This window comes from Choloepus didactylus, chromosome 3 (genome assembly GCF_015220235.1).
Source record: "Choloepus didactylus isolate mChoDid1 chromosome 3, mChoDid1.pri, whole genome shotgun sequence".
In the NCBI taxonomy this organism is placed as follows: Eukaryota; Metazoa; Chordata; class Mammalia; order Pilosa; family Megalonychidae; genus Choloepus; species Choloepus didactylus.
The window spans coordinates 91,209,495-91,231,449 of NC_051309.1; the positions used below are offsets into that span (position 1 = coordinate 91,209,495).

The 21,955-nt window shown below is 36.8% G+C and overlaps 1 protein-coding gene across 10 annotated transcripts in view; it reads right to left on the bottom strand.

The window, feature by feature from the left end:
- Nucleotides 1-21,955, bottom strand: part of WDFY3 (WD repeat and FYVE domain containing 3) — a 364,802-nt gene that overhangs the window by 198,227 nt on the left and 144,620 nt on the right. For 8 of the 10 annotated variants that reach the window (XR_005215912.1, XR_005215911.1, XM_037830162.1 and 5 more), the window contains 2 exons: nucleotides 9,655-9,778; nucleotides 480-533 (listed from right to left, as the gene is read on the bottom strand). Coding sequence is in view for 8 of the 10 variants with exons in the window: in XM_037830162.1 (XP_037686090.1) it covers nucleotides 480-533; nucleotides 9,655-9,778 (178 nt within the window). In the remaining 2 variants the exon portion in view is untranslated. The remainder of the gene's footprint in view (nucleotides 1-479; nucleotides 534-9,654; nucleotides 9,779-21,955) is intronic. The other 2 variants (XM_037830163.1, XM_037830160.1) reach the window with 1 other exon arrangement.

Genomic DNA, 21,955 nt, shown 5'->3' on the forward strand with positions numbered 1-21,955 from the left:
ACAAATTGAGATTGGTTAGTCATTTGACTCAAGCTCAGCTTTCTGCATTTCAGTACATATTGTTCAACTGAAAAATATAGAAATGGAGTTAGCAGAGCTCAGTATAAAATTAAATAAAAATAAAATGTAGACAATCTTAAAAGAAATGTCAGTTCCTAGTCTACACTCAGGGAATATTAGTGAAATCAGTTAGCATTCAAAACAATCAGAATGCAAAACTTGTTAATAACTGTAATACAGTAATTTTCTTTTGCAAACTCCACTTAAAGCATATCACTTCCAGAACTTATGCTTGAGAATGATATTATGAGACTTGTCAATAGTATTATTACACTTATTTCATTAATGAAGAAACCAAGTCCCCCCCAAACCTCTTATAACAAAACTATAAGTTAGTCAAAAAAACAGTATTAGAACTCATAGCTTCCATGCTTCTTTTTATTCACTAATACATAACCAGACCTTGGGAATGAAATTACCTGAAGGTGTTGTGGCTTTGAAATCCTTGGAGGACATCAGGGCACACTGTTTTTCTGTTTAAAAAAAAAGGCTGGGTTGTCTAATTGGGGATTCACTACATTACACCAATCCCACCACAAGATCCTACATAAGATTCCACAGGAGTACTGTGGTCAGCATCACCAGCCTCTTCATTACTGTGTTGCTGCCAACTAGGGATTTCACCACTGGGTTTACCAGCGACACTAGCATGTAGGAGAGTCATTAATAACAAACTGAAGATACTATTTTTACACAGGTGGGAATTTCCTGCTTCACTGATACAAATTAACCATGTGTCCTCAGAATGAAGCAGAATAGGATGGTTGAACTTAACAAACTAGAAGAGGCAAGAAAAAAAAACTCGCTAAACACTATATACAATATGGCTACAAAATTATCTTTTCTCAAATTAGTTGAGACTCACTATATAGTGTAACAAAAACCATATGAGGGCAATGACCAAGAAGAGAAGTAAGGAAGAAAGAGAGAAATGTGAAGCTGCCTGATATATTACAAAGTAGTCCATGTATCCATTTTACATCTTGATATTTGCTAAAATGTTTCTAGTTTTACTAAGTTCCGATCAACAGAATTAAACAAGAAATGGCAAATAGGCATGGTTCCTAATTAGAAATCTTACAGTCCATGTAAGAAGTTTTCTGATAAAAGACGATATATGAATGGCTTTTAGATAACACACAAAATAAGTATTCCACAACAAATTCAGGGTGGTCCTCAAAAAACTATCTTGACCTTACAGACAACAGATATAATCAAACTTTCAAAATAATAGGAGACAGTGCATTTCACCTGTTTTTTGGGAGAAAAATAAATGATAAAATTCCTTTCAATGATAACTTCCCATAAAATAATCAGAAAATAATGACAGAACAATATGTAGGAGGCAGGTGATTCAGAATCAATGAATGTATTATGATATTTACCAAAAAATCATAAAATGAAAAAATCTATATGAAAGTATTTTTGATAGCAACACTGACCAAAGGAAATGCCCAGTGTTCGGGGCTAAAAATGAAAAAAGAGAACGAGGATTCCCATAGCCAGGGTTCTTTAATGCATTACTCTGTTGTAAAAATCAGGAAGGTGAGCTGTTAGTAACATTACTCCAGTCCTTCAGGGATTAAAGAAAAGCAGAGAGAAACCCTATGTCAAAAACCAGTAATAATTTACTGATCACCTAATGTGTGACAGGCATTCTTCTGGTATTAGTGATACTGGGGTGAGCACAACAGATAAATAAGTAAATAAACAAGATATTTTCAGAGCATGATAAAGCTATAAAGGAAACACACAAGGTGACTTGAATAGATAGTGATAGGTGTGGGGAAAGAGGATAGAAAACCTACTAGAGATGGGTTGATAAGGTTTCTTTTGAGCAAGTGACATTTATGCAAATTGGAATGAACCTCCAGGGATTCTGAAGTTAACGAATTTCCAAAGTTTAAAACTAAAAACTATATAGAGTTACATGGTATGAAAAAATACATCTCAAAAACATCTGGGTAGAGAAACTAAGATGGCGACTAACTGAGACAGGGCGAAAAAAACGCCTCTGTGAAAAACACTAGCTAAAAACAAGAAAGTGACCTAGAATACTGGTTACAGTGATGCGCCAGCTGGACGAGGGCTCCTAGCTCCAGAGGGGCCGTACACTTGGTGAAACTGGGAGTCGGCATTCTGAAACGAGTGAGTAAGCTGGCTGGAAGAACCACAGTAGCGTGGCAGGCTGGGGAAGCCAGGGTTCAGCGTTTGGAGACCAGCTGGCTCTTTAAAAAAGAAAAAAAAAAAAAAGGAGCAGCTCCAGCAGCAATTGTGGGAACCACGCAGTAAAACACAGCAAGAGGGGGCTGGGCTGGCCTCTTGGTGTCTGGCCAGGAAGACAGCCCACAGCAGATACCCTTGGCTTCGGGGGAATGGAGGGGAGAGCCGGAAGCAGAAAGAAACCCCACGGCTTGCAGCTGGCCCCCCGGAGGGCTGGATAAACTCCTGCCTGGGGCCGTGCCCACAGCCCAGAGCCCCGCCAGTTGTCCCGGAGCTGGGAAGGAGGAACTGTGCAAGGAGGAGGGGGCTGAGACGCCCCGTTCGCCCATTTTTGCTTTGGGCGGGGAGTGCGCCACCGCACGGCCCAGCAGCCCGGGGCTTCCCTTGTGGGACGGCGTGCACTGGTGACGTAGCACAGCATTCCCTCGGCTGAGCTCCTGGAGGAGCGCAGCTGGGAGGGGGGAATCCGCTTGGAGAACCCAGGGACGCTACGCCAAGTCCGGTGGTTTATGGATCAGCGAGAGAGAGGGTCTGGGGCTGAAATGAAATGAAGGCTTAGATTCTTGTGGCAGCCTTGAATCTCTGGGATCCTGGGGGATTTGAACATTAGAACTGCCCTTCCTCCCTGGCCACCCGTACACACGCCCCACATTCAGGGCAGACAGCTCCAGCAACACACCCAAACTGAGTTCTCCAACTGAACCCACAAGAATCATTTCCCCACACAACGCGGAAACAAGGCTGAGAACTGACTTGAGGGATAGAGGTGACTCACAGACGCCATCTGCTGGTTAGAGAAAGTGTACATCACCAAACTGTGTTCCTGAAAAATTAGATCGATATCCCTTTTTCTTTACAACTTGAAAGAACCCTATATCAAGCAAAACAAATGCCAAGAGGCCAAAAACAACAGAAAATCTTAACACATATGATAAAACCAGAAGATATGGAGAATCCAACTCCAAACACACAAATCAAAATATCAGAAGATACACTATACCTCACAAAATTAATCAAAGAACTACAATCGAGGAACAAAAACGTGGCAAAGGATTTAAAGGACATCAAGAAGACCATGGCCCAGGATATAAGTGACATAAAGAAGACCCTCAAAGAGCATAAAGAAGACATTGCAAGAGTAAATAAAAAAATAGAAGATCTTATGGAAATAAAAGAAACTGTTGGCCAAATTACAAAGACTCTGGATATTCATAATACAAGACTAGAGGAAGCTGAACAACAGCTCAGTGTCCTAGAAGCCCACAGAACAGAAAATGAAAGAACAAAAGAAAGAATGGAGAAAAAAAATAAAAAAAATAAAAATGGATCTCAGAGATACGATAGATAAAATAAAACGTCCAAACTTAAGACTCACTGGTGTCCCAGAAGGGGAAGAGAAGGATAAAGGTGTAGAAAGATTATTCAAAGAAATTGTTGGGGAAAACTTCCCCAACCTTCTACACAATATAAATACACAAAGCATAAACGCCCAGCAAACTCCAAATAGAATAAATGCAAATAAACCCACTCCAAGACATATTCTGATCAGACTGTTAAATAGTGAAGAGAAGGAGCAAGTTCTGAAAGCAGCAAGAGAAAAGCAATTCACCACATACAAAGGAAACAACATAAGACTAAGTAGTGACTACTCAGTGGCCACCATGGAGGCAAAAAGGCAGTGGCATGACATATTTAAAATTCTGAGAGAGAAAAATTTCCAGCCAAGAATACTTTATCCAACAAAACTCTCCTTCAAATTTGAGGGACAGCTTAAATTTTTCACAGACAAACAAATGCTGAGACACTTTGCCAATGAAAGACCTGCCCTACTTCAGATTCTGAGGGGGGCCCTGCTGGCAGAGAGACAGGGAAAGGAGATAGAGATATAGAGAATTTTAACAGACATATATAGTACCTTGCATCCCAAATCACCAGGACACTCACTTTTCTCTAGTGATCACAGATCTTTCTCCAGAAGGGACCATAAGCTGGGACATAAAAGAAGCCTCAAGAAATTAAAAAAAAAAATTGAATATACTCAAAGCACATTCTCCAACCACAATGGAATACAAATAGAAGTCAATAATTTTTGAACTGTAATTCCACTAGTTACTTCCTACATGATATAAAATACACAAACTCTAAGGACAAATCAGTGTTTTTGAACTCAATGTAAAATATGTAATTTTAGACAACTATATAAAGGTGAGGGAATGAAGGAGTATAAGAACATAGTTTATGTGTCCTATTGAAGTGAAGGTGGTATCAAAGAAAAACAAGATTGATATGGATTTAAGAGGTTAATTTTAAGCCCCACAGTAAACACAAAGAAATCATCAGAGAATATAACCATAGAGATGACAAGTAGAGTTTGGGTTAAGAGAAATGGGGGAAAGGGCAATGGGGAGTTAAGAAATGAGTGTAGGGTTGCGGTTTGAGGTGAAGGGAAATATCTAGTAATGGATGGTGGGAAAGAGCATTACAACATTCTAAACATGATTAATCCCACTAATGGAAGGCTAGGGAGGGGTTGAAATGGCAAGATTTAGGCTGTATATATGTTTCCACAACTGAAAAAAAAAAAAGTCTAAATAGATGACAACTGAATGCTAAGGATGAACTTGGATGGGATTGGAGGATAGAGAACAAATGGCTCAAAGAGACACAGTTGAGACATAAGGAAAAGGAAATATAGAATGTAAGCTTCATATCATTGTTGAATCCCTCGTACTTCTTAGCTGCGCTTAATGGGATTGCATAAAAGAATGTTCTTGTTCACGGGAAGTGTATACGTGAATTATAGTGCATGTTCAAGGATGTGTGCAGCTAGCTCTCATATGTTCAGAAGACAGAGCAATAGATGATGGATGATAGATAGCCAGGGAGGGAAAGAAATAGCGATGTGACAGCAGGTTAAAGTTGGTGGATTGAGCTACTGGGGGAGGGGGGTCAGGGTATGATGGAATTCTGTGTATGGGGCTAGTACTGTTTTTGCAACTGCTCATATAACTATGAATTTATTTCAAAATAAAAAAAAAATATATCTGGGTAATAAGACATCACCATTGGAGGAAGGTGAATAAAAAGGCAAACAGGACTCCATGTACTATTTTTGCAACATCCTGTGACTCTATAATTATTTCTAAACAAAAAGCTAAAAAACAACAACAAAAAAGAACAACAACAATAAAAACCCTTTTCTAACTATTACTGTAACTGGCAATGCAACATCTTTTGTACCATTTAAGACACTTTACAGTATGTCTAAAAAATTGCCCCATGGATGCAAAATCATAAGGGCTGCTAGAAAAACAAATTTAAAATGTAAGAAAATATTTTTCTACATGCATACATGTTAGGTATTTTTAAAGGTAGCATAAAAGAAACAAGTATAAATAAAGTTTTGGGTCCCCCCCCCATCCAATTTAGGAATATTTCTCAAGAAAGAAAATGCAATGACAGGAGTTACTTTGTGACAGAAACTATAAACATATTTGTCCTTCATACTGCCTGTTTGAAATAGCTAAAAAGGCATAAAATCCCAAATCTTATAATACTAACTTCTCAATTCCACAGAAGTTAACTGAAATCAGGAAAGATAAAGAAAGATGAAATCCCACTTTGGACAGGGGAGGGAGAAGACTAGGGCAGGGAGGTTATCTCAAACTGTTTTACCATCTTTCACTGGACTTGCTTCAAGGACTGCAAATATAATTAAAACCATCTCACTTTAAGAGCCATAGATCAATTCATATAATGTACTGCTCCAGAATAAAAGCATTTATTTCTCATTCTAAAAATGTTTTAAGGGCTATTGCTCCAAAGACTGCATAATGGGCCTCAATTAAATACGGAAGGTTGAGCAAATGCATTTACCTCTGCTTCCTCCTAAAAACCCACTAAAATGGTTGTAAAAGGATTTTTTAACAGGCAAAAACACTTAAGGACAAAGAGAATAAGTAAGATATGAGCAACAGAATTTTGGATACTAAAAAAGCAGAGAGGTTAGTGGCAACTGTTTTACAAACCCTAGAATCTTAAAGGCAGTGTAGGCAAGTGAAAAGCAACCAAACTGCACCACAGCACTTCTGAAAGGCTCAGGAATTGGTGATACCAGGTACCTTTGGAAGCAGAGGTAAAGGTTACTTCTATACGCAGCAGGAGTGACAGAAAGTGTGTTTAAGAGCAGTTAAACTTCCAGATCCTCCCTACTACACAGATATTAGACTGGAAATTTATTCATTGGAATAAAGAGAGGGCATCGAGACTGAGCGGCACCAAGCATCTGTTGAGCACACGGAGATAAAAGTCAAAGTTTATACACTGAATGTGGAGGATTCCCAGACCTTTCCCCAACATGGCTTCCAAAATCTGAGAGTCAGACATAGACCTTCTAAGCAAACCCTGGATATTCTCTGGGGAATTGGGCTAGATCAGGGGAAAAGTTGCCAAGAAATGGCTCAGTATAACCTTACACTGAAGCGCACATTCGCAAGCTCTGCCCACAATTCAAAAGCTACCCTGCCAGCTTTTTAATGCTCCATTCTTATTTAAGAGCAGATAGCCAAGGATGAGACATATCAGGAAACTCTCTAACATAAAAGACAGAGGCAAAAACAAAGAATAAAAGAGATAACCCAAAAGAAACAATATTTAGGGAGACAAAATGTGAAAGAAGAAAAAAAACAAACCTAAGAAAGATAAGAGAAGAAAATGTATTCCTGAAAAAAAAATAGAAACCAATAAAAAAGAAAGAATTCTTAGAAATTAAAAATATATCACAAATGAAAAAACTTCATAGAACAGACTAAAGCTGAGGAACTAACTCTCTTAGTAAGCAGAGCCAAAAAACAAAGAGAGGAAAAATAAGAAAATCAGAAGGGCAGGTTAAGGGTGGGATGTTATTAAACAATTCATGAAACTTTCCAAAAATTGAAGGATATGACTTCTTAGATGGAAATGGTCCAATGAGTCCAGCATAATGTATAAAAATAGACCTATACCTAAAGACATTATCATGATATTTTAAACAGTAGGGACAAAGAGAGGATTCTAAAAGCTTCAAAGAAAAATATACATCAAAGAGAGAATTACGACTTAAGGAAGCTTCAGATTTCTCAATAGCAGCACTGGAATCTGCAGTAGGAGAAATGATTTTTAAAATTCTGAGATAAAATGATTTCCAACCTAGAACCTAATATCCAGCGAAAGGAGGTTAGATATAACACAAGCTGCAAAATTATCCAAAATGACCCTGAATGCTAACCCTGGGTCGCCTGGAGAAGAACCTAGCTAACAGGCTCTTCACTGTCTGTCGCCTAGCAGGAAGGACTGAACCCACGCTCAACTTCCTAGGAGGCTGGCAGCTTCCACTGCCTGGTAAGAGGGTCTGAAACTTCTAACAGGCCCCAGTAGAAAGACAGCATTCTCAAACAACTCCTATAAAGACCCAGCAAGTACTCATAAGCAATATTCAAACTTCCTAGTTCATAACTAGTTCGTGATCTCTCCACTGGGAACACTGCTCTCATACTTGCCCTTTAGGAATGGAAAACAAAGAGGGGAGAGTGAGGCTTTTCACCTAAATGCAAACCCCAGCTGCATATTCAACACATATCCCAGGCATACTTCTTTAATCAGATAATGAGGAAGGTTGTTGACCTCTGGTTTTAAATGTTTCCACTTTCTGCAATACAGCCATGCTGTATGACCTAATGTAATTTGTTCTGGCTAAGCCTTGGTACCAGACAAGTTGTCCACCTAAAGGTAACACCTTCCTTGGTGAAGAGGAAGGAACTCACCTAACAAGTTAAAAGAAAATTTCCCTCATGGATTATCTGAAAAAAATAAAAAGAAAATGCTAATTCCCCTGAATCTTTACTCAGGAAGCTGCTGAAGAAGATAAGATGCTTTACCAAACTGAGGAAGTTAATTTTGAGAAGATGGCAAGGGAATAAGGAAGCAGAGGACCTGACCCGAAGTCACAATATAATTTCTGAACATTGGGGGATTGAGTAAGTATGAAGCTGTGAGGTAGCTGTGGGGTAGCTGCTGAGTAAAAGTCTCATTTTATATTGTGGGAGGTCAAAACACAGTATCTAAAATCTGAATAATTAGGGTTTCACACAGTAACCATGTTATTTAGAGAAACAGAGATAAATACCAAGAGCTGAAAGTGACTCCTTCTCACGAAGGAGAAATGGGGATCAAGATGGGGACAGGTTGCTGCTGTTTTTAAGAATCCTTTCAACTATTTAATCATCAAAACTATGTGCCTGTACAACTTTAATAAAAACAAAAATTAACTTAAAAAATTAAGATTATATAACAAAGGCATTATTGGAAAATAATAATGTGATGTGTTAAAACAGATAAGTGATTTTCCAAGGTGTCACTAGAACCAGGGATTACATCCTCAATTTCTCAGTCTAATGTGTCAATAAGAAAGCTGTCAGTCAGACAAGTATTTACAAAACTGTAACTGCAACAAAACAAAAACAAAAACAAAGATGAACTCCTTCAAATAAACTGCTAATAAGCCTAGAAACTGCTAATAAGAAAGGAAGCTTATTTTAATCTTGATTAAAAAGGATGACACTTTATGAAGTTTAAAGCTTCCTAATTATGAACAAGAATAGCTATTCATGCTGCATTTATAAAAGGCCTACTACATGTACAGCACTATGGGAAGGACAGTAGGTTATATAAAGACCTCTATGCAGCTTACTGTCTAGGATGAAGATAAAAGGACATGAACAAATACCATGCATAAAGTTGACAGATAAAAGAGAGGTACAAAGAATAAGTAGTTTAGAAGAGCAAGATAAATTTCTCATGGCAGAAATTGAGAAGAATTGTGAAGGAAGTGGTTTAATCCAAGCTGAGAATACTTAAGACATTCTGAGGTAGGCAACATTCTCCTTCCTGGTAAAGCATCATAAGTGAAGGACAGAAATGGGAGTACAGGTATGTGTGGGAACTAAAAGTGGCTAAGTTTGGTTGAGATAAAGAAAAAAAAACAAGAAATAAAAAAGGTTAAGTTATACATATATATATATTTATGGCTGCATCATGAACTTGCCTTTCATGTCATGCTAAGGAATCGGAATTTTATTGAGAAGGAAATAAAGTTAAGTGTCTAAAAGAGTTATGGGGGGACAAAAAGGTTATGGGAAGTAGTGGTGGCAGTCCAAGAAGAGTTGCCATGAAAACAATGAATCCAATAGAAGAATGTGACTGTAAAAACAGAACGTGATAGATAACTGAAGTTTGTGGGTTTAGAATCATGTTAATTTCCTATTTCATATTTATAGCAATTTTATAGAACTGTTAATTCAAATAACTTAAGTTTTTTCTGGCTTCTGAAAATACCTGTGGATTTGTTCGATGCTCTCCTTCGAATTTCTGTCACCATCAGTCGTGAGACTTGTGTTGTGAACTGCAGAAGATCAGAAAATTTTTCTGTCATTGTATTTGGTGGAGCATTTCCAAAAACCTGTGGATAAGAAACAACAATTTTAATGAAGAATTGTCTAATTTTTTTTTTAATTCTGTGAGTTTCAAAGTGTGGTATGACTTGAAAATCAAGTAAAAAAAAAGGATACTTACATATTTACTTTGGATCCAAATGATACATTTGAAACACCACTTTTTCAATAAATTCCATTATGGAATATCTACATTTCCTTATACTAAATAATTTGATGAATAAATTAAATAAATGAAATCTAAAAGTTAAAGACTTTATAAAATTTGAATTAACCTTACTCATAAACTTTAGAAAGCAGTACTTCTCTGAAGAAATCTAAATTAAGAATTCACACAAAACAGGTAGCATTATGTGATCATACACAGATGCATGTGATGTTGAAAAGTAGAGACTTACCTATTGCTAAGTCCTAGGATGAATGTAAAACTCCCTAAATTCTTTTTTTTTTTTTGGTTAGGAAAAAGAAATTTTCTTAAAATGACTGGGATGGTGTGGTGGTTTAGAGTTATGTATCCCACAAAAACATGTTCTTAAACTTAATCCATTCCTGTGGGTGTGAACCTATTATAAGTAGGACCTTTTGATGAGGTTACTTCAGCAGGACCTTTTGATGAGATTATGTCAGTTAAATTATGGCCCAGCTGTGTATCTTAATCTATTACTGAAGGCCTTATAGGTCGCACAGAAAGAGAAATCCAGAGGGAGCAGCCAGAAGCTGAAAGTCAAGGGACCCTGGAAGAGAAGGGAGAAGCCACCATGTGCACTGCCATGTAACAGAAAAGTCAAGGACCAAGGATCACCGGCAGCCAGTCCCAGAACACCACAGTCTTCTGGCAAAAAGCAACGCCTTGAGGATACTTTGATTTTGGACTACTCCTAGCCCCAAAACCCTGAGTCAATAAACTCCCATTGTTTAAGCCAATCCACTGCATGGTATTTGCTTCAGCAGCCAGGAAAACTAAAACAGAGGGTCATGAAATAAACTTTTTTTAAATGAGATTTCAAGGTGAATGAACTTTAGAATAGATAATTCTTAAAGGGTAAAGCAGTATGAGAATAAGAAAATGAAACCTGGACTTAAAAAAAAAAAAAAAGTATTATAATGGCTATGTACCTGAATGTATCCTGAAATACTGGTTAAGCACCATACCTTTTACAGGGATGTGCACTGTATACATGGTTGTTTATTTATATGCTACCTGCCCCCACAACCAAATATCAGAGAGCATTTAGTTATCAGTAAATGACATATAAACTACAACATGAGAACACAAACATAAGTAGAATGAAAACCAAACAAAAAAACTAATGGCAAAAACAAACAGAAAAAAAAAAAAACAACTAAGGATAAAAGGCTAAATAAAAATCTCAGACTAAAAAGAACTCTATATTTCCATGCTTTGGTCATCAATTTGGCTCAGTCATATAAAAGAGGAAACCTAAATCAATTTACATGGTTCACAATGTTCTTCAAGAAAAACATATAAGGAAGTACCATAATTCTTCATACCTAATATTGTAAAGAACTTCTTCCAAGGGTCCTAATAAAAGGACACAGTATATAAAGTAATAGCCCTATAACAGATGATGTTTCTTACACCCTCACAATAGACAAAATTTCTTAAAAACTCCCTCAAATTAAGCTGAAGGTACCAAACAATAAATCGATTCTACAAGGGTATCCTTTTCTCCAGGTAACTAGTTCTGTTTATTAACCTGATACAGGAATACTTTTAAATTATCTCAAAAAACAGAATATTTTTGAAGAACTCTTCACTAAAATTTTTTTTTCTACTGAGATTTTGATAAATGTTGTGGGCTCACAGTTAACTTACGCTGCCTGTTAAATAAGATCTTATGTTTTAACAAACAACAAACTGGAGATAGAATTGACTTGTTAGAAAAAATTAAGAAGCCTAGTAATGACACGTTTGAATAGAAAGCCATTCTACCTCTACTTAGAGATGGGTATATAACTGTTTAATGTTGGTGTTTATACAACACAACTGTGTGTTTGTTTAGGCAATTATTGGGCCTTCTGTCAAACTAGATTTAAGTAGATAAATATTCCTATTACTCAGAATATATTGATTTATATTTTATTCCTAAGAGTTATTAAGAGCTATTGATAAGATGATTCAGAAAATAAAAAGCTCATTTCTTAGACAGTATAAAGATATGGTTATTCAAGCAGTCTACATGTTGGGTAAATAATACACTACAGAAAATGTAACCAATTTTTTTAGAAAAATCCCTATATCCACTGATTTATTTTCATAAGGAAATTCTTCCAAAATATAAATCTTACATGAATTGACCAATCTACAATCAATAATACAGAAAAAGGATTACATCCTATTTACTAACCTGAAATGAACAAGTGTTGCTGCTTTGACACAATCAATTTTTTGTCTGCGAACTAACACTATTGCTGAACTATTTCTTTAATTTATTCATTTACAAATACTTATTGACCTCCTATTCTATGTCCAGCAATGTTCTAAGAGCCGTGATACAAAGGGAAATAAGCAAATATGATTCCTGTGCTCTCAGAGTTTATCTTTATAAAATATTAAACAAGTTAATTTAAAAATTAAGATAATTTCAGATAGTGATATATGTTATGCAAGAAGTATAAAAAGGATTAAGTGAAAAAGAATGCCTAGAGTGAGAAGGGTGCTGTGAAAAAAAAAATGACAATGATACTCAAGGATGAAACTAAATGATGAGGAAAAGTCACAATACAAAGAGCCAGGGGAAATTTTCCAGACAGGAGAAGAGCAATTACAAAGACCTTAAAATTGGAATAAGATGGGGGTGACTGAGGAATCCAAAAAGGTTGGTGAGGCTGGAAAATTCAGAATAAGTGGGGAAATGAGGCAAGAAAAGGCTGGAGAGGCACAGAGACTAAATCATGAGTTTGATTCTTTGCAGATAATACTGAATATATAAGACAGCAAAGAAAAGGGTGGAATTTTTGTGATTGATGTCAACAGTTAAATCTACAGATCTTAAGGATGTATTTACCACTTTCCACATACACTGAATTTTTTTAAAATACGAAATCATATACTTAAATGTACGAACTGGGGATGGAGCATGGGGCTGGAGTCATGAGGCTTGGACCCTACTTCTCACCCTCAGGGACTAACAGTCAAATTTTTCTGGTTCTCAGTTTCTCATCTGTCCAAGGAGAAAGCTGGGAAAGAGAGCTGACAACACACTCAACTCAAAAGGGTTGATCCTATAATAGATGTGACATATTCAAATCCCAGAAGAAAAAAATTACTGAGAAACACTGCTTTTTATTGTTTTCAATAAAAAACAATATTTACCATATAGTAAGCATTCACAACATGCATGGCACTATTCATATACTTGACATGGGATATGTCTTTTAAATCTCATAAAATCCTATACAGTAGGTACTACTAATACCTTCAGTGAGGAAATTGAGGATTAGAGGCATTAGTGACTTAAGCCAGGTAATGGTGGAGACAATTTAAAACTAAGTCTGACTCCAAGTCATACTCGTAATCATTCAGCACTATATTGTCTCAATTAAACTTTTCAGGAATCCTATCACTGTAACTTTGCATAGTGTTCACAATGACAGGAAAACAGCATTCACTGACTTGTTTTTTGAAGGGTCATTTTTAATAGTGATCTAAATTTCAAGAAACTTCCTTGCATACTTTTAACTAAATATTTTTGGCATACCCAGACAGACCCATGATAATTACATGCACAAAGTCGAGGCTCAATTTATATTTCCAGCTGAATGATTCTATTTAAAAAAACTTTATTAACTCTGACTAATACAGGATTAAGACAGGTTAGAATTTTTAAAATTTTTCTAAAATAGAGCCTTATATTTCCTAATTATATTTAATATCTAAAACTAAGTTAAAAGTAGTGACAATTATTAGTCCTTAGGTCATGTGCATTAGTCCTAATAATTTTGACAGATTAAAAAATTCATAGTTGCAATTGCATTGTCATATCACAAATCAGCTAAAATTTCCTGATTAATATTAATGATCACAGAAACATTTAACTTTGACTATTCTTGTTTCTAAGAAGGACCACCAAAGTACACTGAGAATGCCTAACTCCGTTCCTTACTGTCTCCTCTCCTTTTGGGGGTTGTCTGCAACATGAGAATATTCATTCTAATTTTCTCTTGCTGTGGGTTGCCACTGTCCAGTTCTGCCAGTGACTGGGAGAGTAACTGATTATTTCAGGGGTGAATTTAACAAACCCTTTATTGTACAGACCTAAGCCACATTCTCCATCGCCAATTGTAATGCTAATATCAATAAGTAATAAAGCTGTAACAAAATGGTTCGTCTGCCTGCCTCCTGATCTGTCTCACAACAGGCTGCAAACTTGGATGTCCTCCCTCCAAAACCAACAATAAAAAAGAGTAAAGGTCACCTGCAAAGGACAATATTTAGAAGACAATACATTCAGCTTAGATACTTCCCAAAAACAAAGTGGAAATAAGTTAAAACAGAAAAGGAAGGATTGTGGGGAGACGGCGGAGTAGGAAGCTCCAGGAATCATACCCTCCACCAGAACAACTATTAAACAGGAAGGAACTGCCTGAATCAACTATTTCAAAACTCCAGGCAGCCCAGCAGAACACTGTACAGCAACGAGAGAACAGCGGGAAGAAGAGGCTGGTATATTATTGTACACACCAGTAAACAGCTCTCTCTGTGGCGCAGTGAGGTGGTTTGAAGCTGTTATGTACCCTAGAAAAGGCCATGTTCTTTTAATCCATTCCTGTGGGTGCAGACCTGCTTGCTGTAGGAGGGAACCTGTGGTTAAGTGATTTCAATTGAGATGTGACCCACCCCATTTAAGGTGGGTCTTAATCCTTTTACTGGAGTCCTTTATGAGAAGATGAAAGAGACGAAACCAAGAGAACTCAGAGAAACCCCAGAGAAACTGAAAGACAAGGACACGCCCACAGGAGCTGAGAGAGCCACTGAAGCCAGAAGCTGAAAGCAACTAAACCCAGGAGAGAAGGACCAGAAGATGCCAGCCACGTGCCTTCCCATGTGGCAAAGGTGTCCCAGATGCCAGTAGCCTTTCTTCAAAGAAGGTATCCTGTTGATACCTTAAATTGGACATTTGCATGGCCTTAGAATTTGTAACTTGTAAGCTAATAAATCCCCATTGTTAAAAGCCAGTCTATTTCTGGTATAGTGCATTTTGGCAGCTTTACCAAACTGAAAGAGGCAGTTACCATCACCCAGCCACCACTTTCACAGCAGGTAGCAGTGGCATATGGCCCCTGGTATAGCTTGCTGGTGCCAGAAAGGAACAGAAAAATTCACTTCCCCAAGATCTGGGGTGGGCATGGGCTGACCCACTGATCATGGCTTCTGATTAGCTACTTCAGATCACTGAGGGCAACCACAGATCCAAATAGCCCGGGACAAAGGCAGCACAAGAAACAAAAACGGTAGCTTTCCTCCAAGCTGCAGAGGAGAGTTGAAGAGGTCTATCTGTTGGGCAGGTCAAGAAAGCACAGCTTTGGGGAGCTGTGTCAAGAAGCTCCGGGCACCCTTCCTGGCCTCTCCCTCATGATCTCTTCAGGGCAGTGTGGAACCAGCAAGCACTCCCATTCTAGCTCCCTGGCCTTGTTATAGCTGGGAAAGACTGAACTTGGAAATTCCACATTGGTATGCCCTCCTAACCCAGGTCAGAATTTGTCCTCCAGATAAAAAGGAACGTGAGACAAGGAAAGCACTGTAAGAAACAGAGAAGGACGGCCTGGAAAAAAGGCTTACCTGCTTTAAGTCCAGCAGTCTAATACCCAGGAAAGGGAGAAGGTTTGTCTCCAGGGAAGTAGAGGGGACACTCAAACTCCTGTAAACAAGGGAACTCCTAAGGCCACTAGCAAGCACAAACCCAGGACAAGACTTTGCATTCACTTTGGGGGGGACCTTCCTGAAAGGAAGGCTGATGCTCAGGAAAATCTGTTATATCACCAGTGGTTATGAACTCAAAACACAGACATCTTGGGAAATAAATGCTAGAGCTAATATTTTAAGATATTAAAATGTATAGTGTGCAACAAAAGATTACAAGACAAACAAACAAGAAACAATGGCCCATTTAAAGGAACAGGATAAAAATCCAGAAAACATCAACAAAGATGACTAGATTGTGGACAAATAGGACAAAGACATTCAAAAAATGATCTTCAATATGCCCAAAAAGATGAAGGAAAACACAAAGAAAAAACTAAAGGGCATCAGGAAAACAAGGAATGAACAATATGAGGCTCTTAGTAAAGAGATAGAAATTTTAAAAACGAACCAAACAGAAATACTGCAGTTGAAGACCACAATAACTAAAATGAAAAAAAAAATCCCAGGAAAGTTTCAACAGCAGATTGGATCTGGCAGAAGAAAGAATCGGCAAACTCAAAGATAAGGCAATTGAAATGAGACAGGCTGAGGAACAGAAAGAAAAAATTATAAAAAGCAAAAGAGCCTACAGGACCTCTGGGAAACCATCAAGAGTGCCAATATACATATTAGGGGGTTTCCAGAAGGAGAAGGCAAAGAGAAAGGGAAAGAACTAATATTCAAAGAAATAATGGCAGAAAACTTCCCAAACTTAGCAAAACATGTGAATATGCACATCCAAGAAGACCAGAGAATACCAAATAGGATAAACTAAAAGAAAAATATGTTCTGTCACATAATGATACAACCATTGAATACAAAGGACAAGAAGATAGTTCTGAAAGGTACAAGAGAAAACCAATGTGTTATGTACAAGGGAGTCTCAATTATATTGAGTGCTGATTTCTGATCACGGAGGCAAGAAGACAGTGGGTTAAAATACTTAAAGTACTGAAAGAAAACAAAAGACAACCAAGAATTTTGTAAACAACAAGACTTCCTTTAAAATGACAAAGAGCTTTAAGACATTTCCAGATAAATAAAAGCTGAGGGAGTTCATCACCACTATACCTGCCCTAAAAGCAATGCTAAAGGCAGTTCTTCAGACTGAAAGGAAAGGACACTAGATAGCTGTTAACGTACATAAAGAAATACAGACCTACGGTAAAGGTAACTCTCTTAGATTCCTAGGCTGCTTAAGCAAATACCATTAAATGGGTCAGGTTAAACAATGGAAATTTATTTCATTATGGTTTTGAGGCTAAACGAAAGTCCAAATCAAGGTGTCATCAAGCTATGCTTTCTTCCTGAAGACCAATATTCTAGGGCTGGCTGCCAGCAATTCTTGGCTCCTCTGTCACACAGTGTAATGGTTAAGTTCATGTGTCAACTTGGTCAGGTTAATGTATCCAGTTGTTGGGTTGAGCAAGCACTGGCCTGATTGTTACTATGAGGATATTTCATCAGTAAATTGATTGCATTCATAAGAGAAGTACTATCTAATCAGCTGAAAGCTTTAAAAGGAGAAGCAATGATTTTAGCAGGTAAGAAAAATTTCCGTCTCTACTTCAGCTGGCCAGCTTCTCCTGGGGAAATTCATTGAAAACCTTCATCAGAGTTCCCAGCTTGGGCCTGCCCTACAGAATTTCAACTTACCCATCTCCATAGTCATGTGAGACAATTCTTATAAAAATCTCATAATATTTGCAGGTATCTCCTGTCGGTTCTTTTCTCTAGAAAACCCTGACTAATACACATGACAGGCACGTGAGTGTCTCCTGGTCTTTATCATCTTTAGGGGTTCTGTTGATGCCCACCTTCTGCCTATTCCCTCTGTGGCTTTCTGTCTCTCATGTCTGGGTTCATTTCATTCATAAAGACTCCAGTAATGGGATTAAAACCCATACTGATGGGACGGGGCCACACACACCTGAACCAAAGTAGTATCATCAAAAGGTCCCAATTTCAATGTGGGTTCACACCTGCAGGAATGGATGAGATATAAAGATACGTTTTTAGTTGTATAAAAATGTAGCTTATGAGGGGTGACAATGGGATTGGGAAAGCTATAAGGACCACACTCCACTTTGTCTAGTTTATGGATGGATGAGTAGAAAAATAGGGGAAGGAAACAAACAGACAAAGGTACCCAGTGTTCTTTTTTACTTCAATTGCTCTTTTTCACTCTAATTATTATTCTTGTTATTTTTGTGTGTGTGCTAATGAAGGTGTCAGGGATTGATTTGGGTGATGAATGTACCACTATGTAATGGTACTGTAAACAATCGAAAGTATTTGTTTTGTATGACTGCGTGGTATGTGAATATATCTCAATAAAATGAAGATTAAAAAAAAAAATAAAGATACGTTTTTATGGGGTGCATACAGCTTTAAACCACCATGACATTTGGGTAATTATACATGTCAGTATTATTGTATTTTTTTTGTTACGTAACTCCACTTCTTACTTCCTACAGGTGCTAAAATGCATATACATAAAAAGTAATGGAAAAAAAACTAAAAAGAAAATATATGAAAAATATATACAGATAAATATAAGAAAGGATTCAATATGGTACAATACAAAAAAAAATCAAATAAGTATAAAAGTAAGCATTAATGGAAGAATTGAGGGGCAAAAGCGGTATAAGACTTGCAAAGACAAAACAGCAAAATGGCAGAAAAAAATCCTGTGTTGTCAGTAGTGACTTTAAATGTAAATAGATTAAAGACTCCAGTAACAGTACAGATTGGCAGAATGGAAAAAAAAGCATAACCCACCTATATGCTGTTTACAAGAGACTCACATTAAATTCAAACACATAAGTAGGTTGAAAGTGAAAGGATGGAAAAAAAATATATACCACACAAGGAGAAACCAATAAAGAGCTGGAGTAGCTACACTAATGCCAGATAAAATAGACTTTAAGTCAAAAAATGTTATAAGGGAAAAAGAATCATTATATACTGATAAGGGGTCAATTCAACAAGAAGCTGTATCAATTATAAACACATATGCACCTAACTGAAAAGCCCCAAAACATTTCAAGCACATACTGACAGATTTCCAGGGAGAAACTGATGTTTCTACATTAACAGCAGGAGACTTTAAAATACCACTTTCAATAATGGATAGAACATCTAGACAAAAGGTCGACAAAGCAATATAAGATACGAACAATACTGTAAACCTAACAGATATATAGAACACTTCACCTAACAACAACAGAATATACCTTCTTCTCAAGTGCATGTGAGTCATTTTCCAGGAGAGGGCATATCTTAGGTCACAATACAAGTCTCAATAAATTTAAAAATATTGAAATCGTACAATGTATCTACTGCAACCACAACAGAATGCAATCAATGAGAGAGAGAGAAATGGAAAACTCACAAATATATGGAAATTAAACAATGTATTCTTAAACATCCAATGACTTAAAGAGGAAATCACAAGGGAAATTAGAGAATACCCCAAGGTGAATGAAAATGAAATTAAACACACCAAAACTTATGGGATGCAGCAAAGGCAGGGCTGAAGAGACAAACTTACAGCTCTAAATGCTCACATTAAATAAGAAGAAAGATCTCAAATCAGAGACCTATCATCAAAACTAGAGTATCTAAAAAAGAAGGGCAAAGAGAGCAGAAGGAAGATAAAGGGAATAGAGGAATAAAAAAAAAAAAAAATCAACAAAACCAAAAGTAGTTTCTTTGAAAAGATTCAGAAAACTGACAAAGCTTCAGCTACACAGATGAAGAAAAAGAGAGGACAAAAATGCCTAAAATCAGAAATGAAAAGGGGACTATTACTACTGATCCCAATGAAATTAAAAGTACTATAAAAGGATATTATGAACAACAACAGTACTCCAACAAATTAGATAACCTAAACAAAAATGAACAAATTCCTAAAAACACACAAACTACCTGCACTGACTCAAGAAAAAATAATAGATCTCTACAAACTGATTGCTAGTAAAGAGACTGAATCAGTAATCAAAAACCTCCCAACAACAACAACAAAAAAACCCAGGACCAGATGGCTCCACAGGGGAATTTTACCAAACATTCCCAGAAGAATTGACACAAATCCTGTTTAAACTCTTCCAAAAAATTGAAGAGGAGGGAACACTCCCTAATTCATTCTATGAGGCTCACTCGCCCTCCTGCCAAAGCCAGATAAAGATACCATAATAAAGGTAAACTATAGGCCAATATTCCTCATCAACATAGAAGTAAAAATCCTCAACAAAATTCTAGGAAATTGAATTCAACAGCACATTAAAAAAAATATACACCATGGTCAAGTGGGATTTATCCTAGGTATGCAAAGGTGGTTCAACATAAGAATCAATTAATGTAATGCACCACATTAACATAATGAAGGAAAAATCCCACACAATTGTCTCAATTGATGCAGAAAAGGCATCTAACAAAATCCAGTACCCCTCCTTGATAAAAACACTTAGAAAACTGGGAATTGAAGGACACTAACTGAACATGATAAATGGCATATATTAAAACCCCACACTAACATCATACTTAATGGTGAAAGACTGAAAGCTTTCCCTTTAAGATCAGTGACAAGACAAGGATGTCCACTGTCACCAATCCTATCCAACTGGAAGTTCTTGCCAGAGCAATTAGGCAAGAAAAAGAAATAAAAGGCATCAAATTGGAAAGGAAGAAGTAAAACTTTCCCCATTTGCAGATGACATGATCCCATAATCAGAAAATCTTAGAAAATCCACAATAAAGCTCCTAGAGCTAATGAATGAGTTCAGCAAAATGGCAGGATACAAGATCAACACCTAGAAATCTGTAGTGTTTCTATATACTAGTAATGAACATTCAGAAGAAGAAATCAGGAAAAAAATTCCATTTATAATAGCAACTAAAAGAATCAAATATCTAAGTAAATCTAAACAAGGAGGTAAAGGATTTATACACAGAAAACTACAAAACATTACTAAAATAAATCAGAGGACCTAAATAAATGGAAGGAAATTCCATGTTCATGGATTGAAAACTAATATTGTTAAGATGTCAATTCTACCCAAGCAGTGTACAGATTCAATGTAATCCCAATTAAAACTCCAACAGCCTTCTTTGCAGAAAAAAGACCTGAACAGACATCTCTCCAAAGAAGATACACAAATGGCAAAGAGCACATGAAAAGATGAACAACATCCTCAGCCATTAGGGAAATGCAAATCAAAACCATGAGATGCCATTTCACACCCACTAGAATGGCTACTATTAAAACAAACAAACAAACAAACAAACAAACAGAAAATAACAAGTGTTAGAGAGGATGTGGAGAAATAGGAATACTCATTCATTGCTGGTTGCAATGTAAAATGGTGCAGCTGCTATGAAAGATGGTTTGGCGGTTCCTCTGAAAGTTATATATAGAATTATCATATGACCTGGCAATCCCACTTCTAAGTACATACCCAAAAGAACTGAAGGCAAAGACTTGAACAGTTATTTGCACACCAATGTTCACTGCAGCATTATTCATAACTGCCAAAAGTTTGTAGCAATGCAAGTATTCATCAACCAATGAATGAATAAAGAAAATGTGGTATATACATACAGTGGAATATTACTCAGCCATAAAAAGGGACAAATTTTGATACACGCCACAACATGGGTGAACCCTGAAGACATCACATTGAGCGAAACAAGCCGGGCAGAAAACGACAAATATTGTTTGAGTTCACTGAAACAAAAAAATCTAGAATAAGCAAACTCTTAAAGTCAGAATCTAGAATATAGGTTACCAGGAGACAGTGTTGGTGCAGGGAATAGAGAGTTAAGGCTTGCTAAGTTCAGAGTTTCTATTTGGGATGATGGAAGGGTTTTGGTGGTGATGGTGGTGATGGTAGCACAGCGTTGTGAATTGATGGTACTGTATTGTGTATTTGAATGTGGTTAAAGGGGGGAAATAGTGGGTTGTATATGTGTTATTAGAATAAAAATTAAAAAAAATTCATGGAACTGCACAACACAAACAGTGAAACCTATGTTAAACTATGGGCTATAGTTAATATAACTATAAGATTGTGCTTTCGTCTATTGTAACAAATATTACTACACCAATGTAAGGTGTTAATAATAGGGTCACATATGGGAATCCTGTATTTTAGGTGTGGCTATTATGTAAACCCACATCTTCTCTAATTAAAAAAAGATGAAAAATCATCTCCTCAGAGAGGTATGACATTAATATTTTTCTAAACAACAACAACAA